This window comes from Carassius auratus, unplaced genomic scaffold (genome assembly GCF_003368295.1).
Source record: "Carassius auratus strain Wakin unplaced genomic scaffold, ASM336829v1 scaf_tig00014984, whole genome shotgun sequence".
NCBI classification, from domain to species: Eukaryota; Metazoa; Chordata; class Actinopteri; order Cypriniformes; family Cyprinidae; genus Carassius; species Carassius auratus.
The window spans coordinates 40,634-55,942 of NW_020524533.1; the positions used below are offsets into that span (position 1 = coordinate 40,634).

Below are 15,309 nucleotides of genomic sequence, written 5' to 3' on the forward strand. Positions count from 1 at the left end.
TGAATGAGTTGAGTGAGCTGATACATCTCGTTCGTGAATGAAATGACTGAACTGATACACACATGTCGTTCGTGAATGAAATGAACTGGTACATTATCTCGTTCGTGAACGAAATGAATGAGAGTAAACCTGGTTAATCTGCCATTTAGCATGTCAATCTCGCAAAAATGCAAAGCGCTGTGCACATACGCTTGTTTTGATATTTAGCAACTCCACGTTTAATCCCCGATTTATGAATGTGAATATATAATATACAAACTGTCTGACCAAAAAATTTAAATGCTAATTAGGCAAGAAAACCTTGTGCTTTGTTCATTTGAACAACTTAATTAGACTTTATATATTGAATGCGATTATACACACATTTTAATAAAGCCAGATCAGTTTTTGTAACAAGTGAATACGTTCGTTGACTTAAGACATAATACATAATACACTCTTTTTTTGCCATCTGCTGGCTTATTTTGTGTAATACAAAGAAATGGTCACTGAACGAATCAGTGAACGATTCTGAACGAATCATTTTGGTGAACGAACTGAAAATGAACGAATCTCTAGAAAGAATCATAATTTCCACCACTAGTGAACACGTTCATGTGATTGGCTTATAAGTAAACAATCCCCCCACATGGGGTGCATTCTTGTGATTGGCTAAAAGAAGGGAGACATCTGATTGGTTGCTGATCATTCCCTGTTTAAAAAAAAGCATTTGTGTGTCGAGCCAAGTCAGGGGAGTCTCAAAATTCACACACAAATGCAGTGAAGTTCACAGACCGCAAGCAGTTTGTGAATCAAGATATATGTGTGTGTGCATCAGAAATACATTTCTGAATCTTGTCCTGTGCATTTGTGAATCTTGAGTGCATTTGTAAATGTTGTTTGCATTTCTGAAAAGTTGTGTGTATTTCTGATTTTTGTGTGCATTTCTGAATTTTGTATGCATTTGTGAATCTTCTGTGCTTTTTAAATTTTGTGTGTGCATTTGTGAATTTTGTGCGCATTTGTGCATCTTGTGTGTGTATTTATGAATCATGTGTGTGCATCTATGAATCCTGTGTGTGCATATGTGAATGTAGTGTGTGCATTTATCTTTATTGAGACTCTTCTGGCTCCATATAAAAGAGTTATACAGTTGTATGCATAGTATATATATATATATATATATATATATATATATATATATATATATAGTTGTCCATAGCAAACTGAAAATGTGTTTGAATCACTGATCTCTATTATAGATCGTTTGAATCCATATATACACACACTCACAAATTGTCTTGATGAGGGACAAGACAAAACAGAGGCTCAGAAACATATATTAAGTTGTAAAGTTTTACAAATACAGTTAGTATTCGGCAGATTAACCTGACATCAAACCTTTTAGGGGTAAACAAGTAAGTTAAATACGCACAAAGAAAGTTTTAAATCTATTATAACATATCATACATATAACGAGTAATAAGTAGCTAAATAAATAAATTTAATGGACAAAAAAAGTATGCACTAAAAGAATCGACCATCTGACTTTGGATAGAGACGGTCACGCGCTCAGAGCTGTGTAAATATGGCTATTTAAACGAGAAGCGTCCGTTATGACGTCACGCAAACACGTTTATTACCGTTTTTTTTTAAATTATTACTATTATTGTTATTTTTTAACAGTTACGCGTTGAATTGACAGTTTCTATCCAGCAGCAGCTCTACGGGTGGAGCAACAGCAGCAGCACATCCACGTGGCTCGAGTGTGAAAAACAGCCAGCGACTTTGAGAAACTTCTCGATCTTTCCTCGCCGTTTCAAATAGGGCGGAACCACAGCCACACAGCGGCACAGAGAACCCCTCAGGTGGACGGGACAACAGCTCTCCGATGAAATCAGGCCACGAGCTGTTAGAAAAGATTTGTTTAGAGTTGTTGTGAACTGAACTCGACGGATAAACAACCGCCTCGACGCAAGCAGGACTTTCTCTGAACCCGCTGTTTGTCTTCTGAAGAATATCGACCAGAAAAGAAACTCTCAATGGTGAAGATGGGGAAGGATTATTACAGTGTGCTGGGGATCCAGAAAGGCGCATCTGACGACGAGATCAAGAAAGCGTACCGCAAACAAGCGCTCAAGTACCATCCGGACAAAAACAAGTCTCCCGGCGCCGAGGACAAGTTCAAGGAGATCGCGGAGGCGTACGACGTGCTGAGCGACCCGAAGAAGAAAGACGTTTACGACCGATTCGGTGAAGAAGGTGAGTAAAATGATGCAAGCTTGTGTGTCACTTGTGCTTCTAACTCTATAAAGCGTTGACATGTCTGATGACACAGATTAGACATTTTTAGCAATTCGTGTTAAATTAACAGTTCACATCTTAAACCGTCGTGTCCGTGTGTGTTCAGAGATTATCCGATTATACGAGTTTACTGACTGGATTAGGATTTTTTTTTTTTTAAATCTTTATGCGATTCTGCATAACGTGCACGATATTGAATATAATAGATAACTGTAGTATATTCTCGATTGAGAGAAAACAATAAGTGAAACTACTGTAATGTTAATAAATCTGTACAGTTACTGTAAATAGAAACGATTGTCATGCTGCTTTCTGATTGGCTGCCTCACTGGGGCTTTGTGGAAGCGCGCTCTTGCTGGAATATTCTGGTGGTCACGTGGTAGAAAGAGGCGGAGCGTCTGCGTGCTGTCAGCAGTTCTGTGTTTAGTCCCAGCTCGCCCTTGGGTTGAGTCCCATTCTAGAAATTTGGACGCAACCCTAGACTTGTATCTTTTCCAAAAGAAAATGCAGGGGAGAACAGGACACAACCTATCACTTTTACTTTCTCTGTTTGTGTAAATCCTTATCCTCAGTAATTCCACACCTGTCTACTACAAATATGTCGATTTGTTGCAAAAATACAGTGTATAATTATTATTATTATTTTTTACTTTACCCTCAACAAGTGTAATTGAAATGTGACATGCCCTGGAAGTGGGGTACATCTTAGAGGCAAGCATTTGTAACATGACCATATGACACCTTATAATGTTATCGTAGATAATCAAAAAGATAAATAAATAAATAAAAAAGATTAAAATAATTTGGCTTTGAAATAAAATTATGAATTAAAAAAAAATAACTGATGTGTAACAGATTGGAAAATTAAAATAATAGCAGATTTATTGCATTTTAAATGAATACAAAAAAAAAAATGAGATGAAAAATTCACTTAAGACAGACGTTTCCTTTTACTTTGGTAAAACAAATGATCAGTGATATCTTCAAAAGGTTATTATTTTTAAAATTTGGAACACTTTTTGCTCTATATAGTGTTGATTTTGCAACCAGTAAATGTCATAAATTCTGTTATGTGACCTCTGTGTTTGTCAAACACAGGACTGAAGGGAGGCGTCCCCGGCGGTGGAGGTGCTGGCGGTAATTTCACCTACACTTTCCAAGGCGATCCTCATGCAATGTTTTCTGAGTTTTTTGGAGGACAGAACCCTTTCGAACACTTTTTCGGACGCAATGGTGGCATGGATGAGGATATGGAAACCGATGACCCGTTTGCCAGTTTTGGCATGGGTGGCATGGGCGGTTTCCCCCGCTCCTTTAACACACGCAGTCACGGCGGGAGACTGGAGAAAAAACAGGACCCTCCGGTGACCCACGACCTGAGGGTCAGTCTAGATGAAGTGTTCACTGGCTGCACCAAGAAGATGAAGATCTCACGCAAACGCCTGAACCCCGACGGAAGAACAACGCGAACTGAGGACAAGATTCTTACCGTGGAGGTGAAGAAAGGCTGGAAGGAAGGGACCAAGATAACTTTCCCCAGGGAAGGTGATGAGACGCCAACAAACATCCCTGCAGACATAGTGTTTGTGGTGAAAGATAAACCACATCCCGTGTACAAACGAGACGGATCAGATGTTATATATCCTGCAAAAATTACACTCAAAGAGGTAAGACAGGGATTTTAAGGTTTCTTAGTCTAAATTTGTTATCTCTTTGCATCTTTCTAATCCCTTTTTTTTCTCTACTTTCTCAGGCACTTTGTGGTTGCGTGATCAACGTCCCAACACTGGATGGTCGCAAAATTAAGTTGACCACTCAGGAAATAATTCGTCCCGGGATGAAACGGCGTGTCACTGGGGAGGGTCTCCCTCTTCCGAAATCCCCAGAGCGCCGCGGGGACTTGGTTGTTGAATACGAGGTCATGTTTCCTGAAAGGTTGAGTCAGAGTGCCAAAGACACTATCGCAAATGTTTTGCCATCTCCTTGAGCTGCCTATGTATTACAACGCTGGAGCCATTGCTATTGGGGATTTTTGGTTTCATAGCATTTAAAGATGAATATTTGAGCTCAGCCCAATAAGCTGCCCATTTGCTGCTGCAAAACAAAACTGTTATTCTATAACATACTGCCACCGAGAGACTATCTGAACCGAAACATAGCTGGACTGAACTGGTTTATCTATCGGTGTCATGAACCCATGTTTCCTTTGGGTCTAGTCCAGCACAAAGTCTCCAGCTGTGGCCTCTGGGCCAGTGTTTGGTTGTGCACTACACATGTCTAAGTTTACATTGACTTGTTCCAGAGATGGACAGTAGAGGATGTTGTGATGTTTGGGGATACATGTGGCTTCTTTTCTAACGTGATCCCTCAGGAAAGGCTTTCTGTGAAAGCTGCCTGTAATTGTTCTTCCAGTAGAGTCTAATATAGATGTTTAGTAACGTCATGAAAAGTCATTCACAATGAAGTGGTGGCCCAAAGTGATCCCTGCTTGGATCATCCCTCATCTAAGTATGTGAATAAGCACATGCAAGAAATCACCTGGACAGCAATTTTACAGAAGAAATTAGATATTTTTTTTTTTTTTTATAAAAGTAAAAAGGAAGAGTCATGTCAGACATTGAACTGTTTTTCTGTTTACTTAACTGATGTTATGAATTGTTTTGACGTTTGTCTCTGTGAAACTGAATTTGTTGCTTCACATTGTTGATATTAAACTGTATGTGGGACACCCAGTGTTTTTTTTTTTCTATTAACTATTTCTATTCTATTAACTCTTCTCATTTTCTCTTTTAAATCTTTTGCATAAAGGCAGTAGCTGAACTTGGTTTCGTGTGATACTGTGGTGCAAGATTTTTAAAAAAAATAAAGGGTATAAATTGATTGCTTAACAGAAAATAAGAAAAACGGTTACACTTACAATTTTTTTTTTTCAATAATAAAAACATCACATTCTTTAACTTGCTATAATATTATTCAGGGCTCTAAAACAATAATAATAGACCTTTCACCAAAACATTAAGTATGGATCATTTTATAGGTTAATATCAGAGAATTGACACTTGTAAAATGAAAAAGAAAAAAAAAGTAGTGAAATTTATATTTGAGACTAAAATAACATCTGAATAATGATGAATCACTTTTATAATAATGGCACTTCACTCATTTCCTGAACACAATGCTGTAGTTCTCAGTGTTTTTTGTGTCCACAGAAAAGTCGTCTGAAGAGCTTCCTGTACTGCTGCCTGACCTGGACAAAAATGAGACGTGATTAAATTTTAACATTGGTTAAAAATCAGAACATATCCAGGTTCACAACAACAACAACAAAAAAGGTGCTGTATTAAACTTAAAAGGTGCTCTAAGCAAGTTGAGTGTTTTTAGTGTCAGACCGAGTCCCAAAACACACATGCAGCCAATCAGCAGTAAGGGGCGTGTCTTGTAGGAGCGCTCAATTTGAGTGAACAGCAAGGATATAGGGCTTGGGGGCCACGTTGCATTCTGGGACGTGGCGGCCATGTTGATGGCCTGGCGAATAAACATACAGCAAGTCGAATGAGAAGAAGAGTTGGGAGAAAGAAAAAAGATGTTAAAATCGCGAAAATGTTGTGGGATTTATAGGGATATGCTAGGGGTATCCCTGTAGAAGGATGTTAGGGACCGGTATGTGGACAAAATCAGCACGGTTAACAGTTTGGATCCATATGGAGCACCGACGACGACTTGCTGCCGCACTTTTGCATTACAGATATCTTCGGCCCTCTTGTTTGTTTTGGGAGCGCCTACACTTCAGAAGCTACAGCTCATTGGAGTCTCATGTGCGGTTCAAAAATGGATGGGTTCAGGAGCTGCAGATCATAAAGCAGACAAACAGCATACAGTAATACAGTATTCTGGACAAAGGTAAGCTGCGCTCCACGTAACGTTGATTCGTTAGTTCTAACAACCATTCACACATGTACTTTTAACTATGTGTTTCAAAAGTGTAGTTAGTAGCTGTCAACCCTCCCGCTTTTTTTTCCAGACTCCCCTCGTATTTGAGCTCTTTTCCCGCTGTCTTCCCGTTTTAGTATTTTCCTGTAAAATATCCCGTTACCCCTTCAATCGGACCTGTCAAGTCTCTGTACTGTTGTCCTGTTGCTACTCCTTGCCCTTCCAGCAAAACAGATTTTTTTCAAAGCATCGGATTCGTTTTGCTTACTTGAAAGCAACCTTAGCATGATGTTGGGTTTTTTAAGATAGCGTGGTTGTTGTGAGGTCACGATTTCTAGTCAATCTGTAAGCAAAATCACGTTAGACCTAGCGTTTATTTAATGCAGCAGTTTTGTAGTATGAATTTTTGCTGTCAGCAGAGGTATAGCAACAGAAAGATGAATATTGAAATGTTCCCGTATTTTGGATGAGTAACACGAGAAATTTCCTTTATTTTCAATGTTCAATGTTGACTTAAGCGATATAAATTAATATTCAGATGTTATGGTCTCCGTGGTCACTCCTCCAAGCAGGAAAGCTGTGGAAAATTAATGCATTGTCATTTTTTCCCCCATGGCGATTATGTGTTGCGCTATTACTCCCAATATCGTTGGAACAAGACGTTAAAAAGAAGGGTTTACAATTAGGCAAGAGGTAGGATCTGTGTAAATGTTGGAGCAGCTTTCCAGCGGTGGAGAGAACTCAAGGAGCAGGACGGGTTCGATTCGGACGCAGAGGTTGTGTTGTTTCTTTTTGATAGGTGAGTAACAGATTTTGTTGAGTTTGTTTGAATAAGCTTTTGTGTCATCTTCCCTTCAGTGTATGTCATGCCAGGATTGTGTACGTGCGTGTGGGGCGGGGATATCAAAATATGTGCGAGGTCCTGCTGGGGTACGTGCGTGTTTGTTTTGGTGCTTACAAAAAAAAAAAAAAAACTTGGAAAAAATTGCTTAGTGCACCTTTAACTTTTGGGAATGTTGTCATTTTGAAAATGAATAATTAATCACTGCTCTTGTGATATACTAAAACATTTTTTTTTTTTTTTGCCAAAAGGGAAAATAAAATGCTCAGTCATTTTTCTGTAAAATAATATTGAAATAAATGTTGCACCTGTTTGTGATATATTTACCCAACTGGTTAATTTCAGAAGTTGAAAAAGACTGAGTGGGGAAAGCTGATTGTTTGGTGGAGTATGTGATGTCTGACCTCATTATTGAGGACACAGTAGATCAGGAAGATGAAGGTTCCCTGCTGGGAGTTCAAGATCACGAAGATGACCTCCAACACTTTACTGTTATTAGTAAAGACACCCAGAATCCAGGGGCAACCAAGAACCACAAACTGACCCAGAGTTTTACATGCCATTGTCCTGGGAGAAAGGAGCAGAGATAATGTATCTTTATTGGCTATAATAAAAATACTATTATTATTTTACATTATTATTATTTTTTACTTGTTTTTTTTTCAACTGCGAAACATCAGCGTTCAGTTTTGTGAGAGATAAGTTCAGACAGATGATGATGCAGATAAAGAGTATCACGTTTAACTGCGAAGTAGAAAAACAATAATTAATCACCATGTTATCCTTGTAATACAAATCAAAGTCATGAAAATGGAACATGCTTACTGCAAGTATGATGCAAACAGGTCCCAGAAAACTCCAGATGAAGCCTTTGTCTGTTTTAATCCAGCAGCTGTTTGGAAGAAGATACAGTTTGGAGTTCATGAAAGAATGATACAGTTTGAGGGGGAAAAAACTCTCTGAACTCACTGTTCGCTGCCGTAGCCTTCAGGAACCAGACCGACAGACACACACACCACAACCAGGGCAACCACATATCCAATCACACACAGGAATCCACTGCTAAGCACCTCCCTCTTCTTGGAGCTGATCTTTGATAGGTTCTTCACACAGATGAAGAGCAGCACAGCTTCAATGAACATCCACACAAAGCCGGAGAGAAAGAGGAAGTGCAGAAGGCCTGAGATCACTGCACACAACACCTGAAGATCAAGAAAAAGGGTTATGATGATTTTCAGTGATGCTGTGTTGAGCTGTAGGGCTTCTTCATCATTCTCACCTGCTGAGGCCGTATGAGATTCAGGAACTGCTGTGTGAGCAGGAACAGAAGGTGAGCCAGCAGAAGACTGATGCAGATGTTGATTCGAGCCACATTATTCACTCCAGGGCTCCACTGACAAAGGGCAAAGGTCAACAGGGCCAAACTGAAGAACACCAGCCCCACTATCACACACACCAAATTAAACAGATCCAGCTGAGAGTCACTCTGAGAAAACATGTCAGAGAACATGAGCGCCAAATCTGTGCTGTTCTTCAGTGTTCACTAGTTCACTAGAAATGATAAGTACCTCTGGTGCGCGGCTGGTTTGCATGATGAGAGCGAATGTGGACAGATGAACACAGGAACACACAGTGTGGCTGCTGTTGGTCTCTAAAACAGAACATCCATCTACAATCCACTCGCTGATATTCCAGTACACGCAGGACAGAGAACCGTTGGGATCAAACTCCTGAAAAAAAAAAGAAAATATCAGAACACTGAATATTAGATGTTTCCAGATGTTGGACAAACACATTTCAGTCTCTCACTCTGATGTGTCTGAAGGTGAAGTTGACTGGTTTGGTGAGTTTAGTGTTGGTGGTTTTGGGAAGAGTAACTGAGATCACAGTGGACATCATGGTTTTAACTGTGTCATTTGATGTGTTGAAGAAGTCTGGCTTCAGTAGATTCTCCATCGTGACATAGCTCATGAAACCCACAGCAGCTGATCCTGAGTTACAGAAACAGGACTGTGATGTGTAATGTGAAATACAACAATGGAAAACTCTACATTATTTAGTTGTACATATGTCTTGTTCTTAAATTTTTCATCTTTTATGTTGTCTATAACATTTCACATACTTGTTAAATTGTTGTTCTTGGCGATTCCAATGAGATCGATGTCCACAGAGGAATTTGTTGTTTCAAGTCGAGGGATTTTCTTTAAGGTGACATGTGGTCCAACCATGAAGACTTCTACCTCTGGTTTAAAAAACAAGGAAAACATTTCAGAAACATTTCATATACTCTGGGTCATATTTCCTTTGAACATGTTTTTAAGCATGAATATGTCACTTGACCTGCCTATGTTGATATCTTTCTAATGGGACAGAGCACAATACAGGAATTTTTTTTTTTCCTGCACTTTCATTAAATTAGTTAATAATGATACACAATTAAATAGTTTCTGTGCTGCATTCAGCATTGTTACTTTCCGCCACTTGTGATCCACCACTGCTTTATAGACATTAAAAAGTCTTGGACATCATATGTAATCTCAGTTTTATCATTAATAATAACTGTTTCTCCACTTACCTAGAGCAGCGAGAGTAAAACTGACACTGTCATTTGTGTCTGTCGGCTTCACTAATGTAGAGATGAGTTTCTCACTGGTTTGTAACACACGGTTTCCATAGGAGGCTAGTTCAGCTGGGCTTGCTGAAGATAATGACTCTAAAATCTTCTCTGAAGTGTTGAAGACCATATTCAAAATGTCCATCACAGTCTAATTTATTGAACAGAAAAATACAGTTACCTTACACGTAAATGTAAAGAGAGCAAACGAGACTGCACTGCTATGTCGATCATCTATTTTCTTTCGAGATTTAAATTTAATTTATCATTTTTCTCTTGAAGACTTACATTCACAGGAAGCTCTTGAACTGTGATGTTCTCGATCTGCTCAAAGAGATTTTGAAGACATTCTAGAGTAGTCTGTTCCTGAAATCATGATTGTGAAAGCAGAATTTGATGATTTTGATCAGGTTTATGTATTAATGGCAAACGAAAATTAGTTTAAGCACGAATAAAGAATAAATAGAAAGTCAAATTAATATAAAGAATATCCACAATGCACATCTTAGTTCACTGCTCTCTGCACTATAATTGATAGAAGCTCTAAACTCAACCTCAGTTTCAGAAACTCAACTTACAGTGCATCCTTCCTGCAGCGTTATATTTATACCTGCAATGAAAGAAATCAGCATGAAGACAATAACACATTAAACCTAGCAAAAAAAAAAATATATATATATATATAATAAATGTAAAATATTATATAAAAAAATATGTTCATCTTTTATAATATAACTATACATTTTAATTTCTGTTAAATTCTACAGATCTACAACCATTCAGTCGAAAGACAATCAACAGAGGAAACATCAGGCTACATTACCAGTCTCTGGAGCGACTGTTGTGTGAGCTAGAAAAAAAGAGTTATGAATATTAATGAATCACCAATCACACAAATAATACAGGGCTCCTGCATATATAATTACCTGCACAGTATGCTGAATCACAGAGAGTTGGACTAACCAGCTCATAGACAAAATAGTTGCCAGGACAGGCTTTGACTTTAATGGGGTTAGAGCTGAAATGGCAGCAGGTATTGTTATAGTGACCACAGACACCTCGAGTGACGACTCCATCTTGAACTGTTGGGTGTCCACCTCGAATCCACAGTGGGATATGAATGCCACAGCTGTACTGAGCAACACATGTGTCTGGGATCTGAGTGCTCAGACCGTTGATGACGAGACGATACCAGCCGCTCCAGGAGACTGAGGTGTCACACTTGTAGGAGTTTGATAGCTGACTGCCGTTGGCTCTCCATGGATCGTCCAGCACAGTGTAGTTGTAGCAGGGGTCAACAGTGGGATAAGCTGTTATGAAAACATTAAACAAATGTGTTGCTTAAAAAAACAAAAAAAAATAATTATAGCTGTTTCCCCAAAACCTCAGTGGACAAAGCTGTTGCGATTAAGAACACTACATTATTAAGTATTATATGGTTACATGGTGTTACACATTTTTAGCAGGGGCTTGTGTCCATTATTGACATTACTATCCATTACTAAACTATCCACAGTGTTGCCAAGTCCGCGGTTTCCCTGTGAAATTGGGCTACATTATCCCTGTTGTCGCAGGTTGAAGCCACCCCAATAATGTGAATTTTAGAGGGTGACCCCCTCTCCCCCCTCCCCCCTCGAAATGCATTTAGTTTGGGTTAATTTTGAGTAGCAACTGGGAAGATGTTTTGTTGTGAACACCTGGCAGTCCTTTCCGTCAAGCAGGTAATGTTCTTATTTCTATTTCGGACTCGCCGAAAAAACATTGACATCATATAGTAAAGAGAAAATAATCACTTTATGTTTAAGTGAATAAAACAGCTGATAGCTTTACTTACTGGAGTTGCATAACTATTGATGTCTCTCTTACAGGATTTAACCCTAATTAACCCCAGGATTTAAATCTCTCTGGGTTTGAGACTTTAGTCTTTGCAACTTTAGGGATCTTATCTATGCACAAAGAGCTTGTAACACTCCAAAGAGAAAAAAAAATGAAAACAGAGACCGTTCGTATTGTAAACTTATCCACATTTCTAACATTTTCACCAACTGACACAACCACGCTCACTCACACATCTATTCAGTAGTCCAGATCTGCACATTCATCAGGCCAAAAAATAAGCCAATAGAGTCACATTGTGTTACATTACCAGTTGAGATGGTTTCTGGTGGGATGGTTGTAGAGCTGCTGTTAAAGCTGCTAACATCTGAAATTTTGGTTGAATGGTGATTAATGAATAGAGACACAAATATCATGAATTTGTAGAAAGAACTCATGTGAATATAATTACCTGCACAGTATGCATAATTGCATCCAGCTGGACTAACCAGCTCATAGACATAATAGTTGCCTGGACAGGCTTTGACTTTAATGGGGTAAGACCCGTAAATGCAGCAGTAACTGCCAGCGTTACCACAGACATCTCGAGTGACTACTCCATCCTGAACTGTTGGGTGTCCATCATGAATCCACAGTGCAATACCAGTGCCACAGCTACCACGTGCAACACATGTGTCTGGGATGTGAGCGCTCATGTTGTTAATGAAGAGACGATACCAGCCGCTCCAGGAGACTGACTGGTCACACCTGACTGAATCATTTGTATTATTGGTGGCTCTCCATGGATCGTCCAGCACAGTGTAGTTGTAGCAGGGGTCAGACAGAGTAGCTGTTAAGAAAATATTTAAAAGACACGGTCACGTTTCTGAAAATTTTGTTGCTATAAAATATTTTCCGAAATGCAGCTTTAGAATGAACATAATTAACAAATTATTACAGTATGGGAAACAGAACTGCCAACCTTGAGTTGAACCGTAGAGCTAAAAAGGCTTGTTAAGTTTTACTGGTTTTTATTGTTTTTATTCTTATTGGTGGATGGTAAATTATTAATAGCTTAGTTTAGTCCCGCCCCCCCCATAGTTTGATGCAATGATCCATTGATCCAACATATCAATTGCGAATAATATTTCATATTTTACTGTATTTTATTTTACTTTAGTCAAGTCAAGTCACCTTTATTTATATAGTGCTTTAAACAAAATACATTGCGTCAAAGCACTGAACAACATTCATTAGGAAAACAGTGTGTCATTAATACAGAATGATAGTTAAAGGCAGTTCATCATTGAATTCAGTGTTGTCATCTCTGTTCAGTTAAATAGTGTCTGTTTTTATTTGCAATCAAGTCAATGATATCGCTGTAGATGAAGTGACCCCAACTAAGCAAGTCAGAGGCGACAGCGGCAAGGAACCGAAACTCCATCGGTGACAGAATGGAGAAAAAAACCTTGGGAGAAACCAGGCTCAGTTGGGGGGTCAGTTCTCCTCTGACCAGACGAAACCAGTAGTTCAATTCCAGGCTGCAGCAAAGTCAGATTGTGCAGAAGAATCATCTGTTTCCTGTGGTCTTGTCCTGGTGCTCCTCTGAGACAAGGTCTTTACAGGGGATCTGTATCTGGGGCTCTAGTTGTCCTGGTCTCCGCTGTCTTTCAGGGATGTAAAGGTCCTTTCTAGGTGCTGATCCACCATCTGGTCTGGATACGTACTGGATCCGGGCGACTGCAGTGACCCTCTGATCTGGATACAGACTGGATCTGGTGGCCACGGTGACCTCTGAATAAGAGAGAAACAGACTAATATTAGCGTAGATGCCATTCTTCTAATGATGTAGAAAGTACGGTGTTATGTGAAGTGTTCCGGTTCCGGTTTACCAAATTAATGCAGCCTAAAAATCCTTTAACGGATTTGGATATTAAAAGCATATTAGTATGTTATGTGTAAGCCAGGTTAAAGAGATGGGTCTTTAATCTAGATTTAAACTGCAAGAGTGTGTCTGCCTCCCGAACAATGTTAGGTAGGTTATTCCAGAGTTTAGGCGCCAAATAGGAAACTTTAATGTAAACATTGTACAAATGTCAGTGAGCCATATGTGTGGATAGATAAGATTATGTGTAATTGAGAAGGAGTTATAAGATGACGATTGTGTACATTACTAATCTATTATGTATACGTAGTCATGTTTCCTCATGTGTTTGTTTATTTTATATAGGTGTTGTTTGACATTCATTGCTGTAAATTTATTATTGTATTTCTGTTTTTAATATAGAAAACCAAACCCCTTTTTTAAACCCATACACAATCATAGCTGCATTGTGAACGTCAGCTGGCTTTATTAATAACAGTGATTGGACTCATGGACTTCTGTGCATTCTTACCAATGCCCGGTGATGTTCCCAACTAAACCGAACTAGTCTAAGAAACAAACTTAACTTTCAGGTTGTGTTCGGGTCATTTTGACCCAGAGATAATTTTCTTCCTCTTGAAATTTTGACTTCATTCTTTGATGCTGAAGTTATGCAAACCCCTTCTAATGAACAACATGGGTCTAAAATTACCCACATGTTATTTCATGCATGTCACGCCATTAAAAAAAAAAAAAAAAAACATCTTTTGAAATCAGTTTATTTCAGCATTTAATATTCCCTTATCTAGGAATTAAATTATGCAAGAATATTCTAAATAAATTGTTTTCAATGAACATCAATAATTATTTGAATTTTAACTTTTTTATTTTGCGTCACTATGTCAAGTTTATACACACGGGTAAAATAAATTACCTCAACGCAAATGTGATAAAAAACAAAAAACAAAAGACAACATGTTTTTAAAATAATCATTTTAGCAGTTATTAAGATTGACACATTCAGTCGACAAGCTCTTTGACCAGCTCTGATGAATAGCTGTCATGCATTGGTCACACCACCCGTGTAATCAGGGTGTTGTACAGTAAAGTTGGTGTAGGCCGGGGTGACCAACGTCGATCCTGTAGAGCCAGAGTTTTGCTCCAAACTTTGATAAAAACTCACCCGCTAGTAGCTTTGTAGTGACTTTTAGACCTTGATTAGCTTGTTCGTGTGTGTTTGATTAGGGTTGGAAATAAACTCTGAGTTTGGCTCTCCAGGAATGATGTTGGCTGCCCCTGGAATAAGTTAAATGAGGAATTTCTGGAATACTCAATGATGAAATTAATTTCTTGCAAAGGTGTATAAAATAAAAAGGCAGTCGGGTCACTATAGACCCATAGTGTACTATCGCATTGGGCTAAGAAAACTGGTTGTTTGTACATCAGCTCAACACATCTCTGAAAATCAAAAACAACACAGCACTATACATTACCATCTGTGATTGTCTCTTGTTGTCTTATAGAGGTAAAGACATCTGAGATAAAGGAAGAAAAAAAGAAAGAATACTGGTTAATTAAAACATTGTAAATTGTGCAATGTTTAAAACAGAATATTCTGTCGGAAATATTAAACTCTCAGCTCTTCAGCACATTAAAGCCACAGTTTAAGCATCTGAATGAAGTGTGTCACACATTAAGGGATTCATTTAAAGCTGTTACTCCCCAGAAAATAATCAATTGCATTGTAGGATCATTAGATCTGTGCAGGTCCAAAATAAAGAAATAAATAAATGCTTATTAAGCATTTTAGTTGATTTTGGATAGAACTTAAACAGTAAAATATTCAGACCAGAAACACCTTATCAAATTAGTCATTATATTTGTTAAACTAACACATTGTGGGCCTGTTTTTGTTGCATTCACAAAAAATAAGCCACAACCAATAAAACTGATCAGACTTAC

General features: G+C 38.5%; 2 protein-coding genes across 2 annotated transcripts; one reads left to right on the top strand and one right to left on the bottom strand.

The window, feature by feature from the left end:
• Positions 1–1,699: 1,699 nt before the first annotated feature.
• LOC113074514 (dnaJ homolog subfamily B member 1-like) lies at positions 1,700–5,009 on the top strand. The gene is made up of 3 exons (XM_026247357.1): positions 1,700–2,241; positions 3,382–3,950; positions 4,037–5,009. The coding sequence occupies exons 1-3, from the start codon at positions 2,022–2,024 to the stop codon at positions 4,268–4,270; spliced, it is 1,023 nt and encodes a 340-aa protein (XP_026103142.1). The 5' UTR covers positions 1,700–2,021; the 3' UTR covers positions 4,271–5,009.
• LOC113074520 (adhesion G protein-coupled receptor E3-like) lies at positions 4,854–10,333 on the bottom strand. Its single transcript, XM_026247360.1, has 12 exons — positions 10,247–10,333; positions 9,957–10,034; positions 9,630–9,819; positions 9,177–9,296; positions 8,864–9,045; positions 8,623–8,784; positions 8,334–8,540; positions 8,024–8,256; positions 7,880–7,946; positions 7,716–7,798; positions 7,459–7,621; positions 4,854–5,530 (listed from the first exon to the last, which is right to left on the bottom strand). Exons 1-12 carry the CDS (start codon positions 10,298–10,300, stop codon positions 5,471–5,473), a joined length of 1,599 nt encoding a protein of 532 aa, XP_026103145.1. The 5' UTR covers positions 10,301–10,333; the 3' UTR covers positions 4,854–5,470.
• Between the last annotated feature and the right edge of the window lie 4,976 nt (positions 10,334–15,309).

Excerpts from the sequence above, each read along its gene's own strand:
- LOC113074520 (XM_026247360.1), bottom strand. The coding sequence starts at position 10,300 with ATGCTGATTTCTTTCATTGCAGGTATAAATATAACGCTGCAGGAAGGA. Across the intron at positions 10,035-10,246 it reads CGCTGCAGGAAGGATGCACT|GAACAGACTACTCTAGAATG; the intron begins GTAAGTTGAGTT and ends TCATGATTTCAG. Across the intron at positions 8,257-8,333 it reads ATCTCATACGGCCTCAGCAG|GTGTTGTGTGCAGTGATCTC; the intron begins GTGAGAATGATG and ends CTTGATCTTCAG.
- LOC113074514 (XM_026247357.1), top strand. The coding sequence starts at position 2,022 with ATGGTGAAGATGGGGAAGGATTATTACAGTGTGCTGGGGATCCAGAAA. Across the intron at positions 2,242-3,381 it reads CGACCGATTCGGTGAAGAAG|GACTGAAGGGAGGCGTCCCC; the intron begins GTGAGTAAAATG and ends TGTCAAACACAG. Across the intron at positions 3,951-4,036 it reads CAAAAATTACACTCAAAGAG|GCACTTTGTGGTTGCGTGAT; the intron begins GTAAGACAGGGA and ends CTACTTTCTCAG.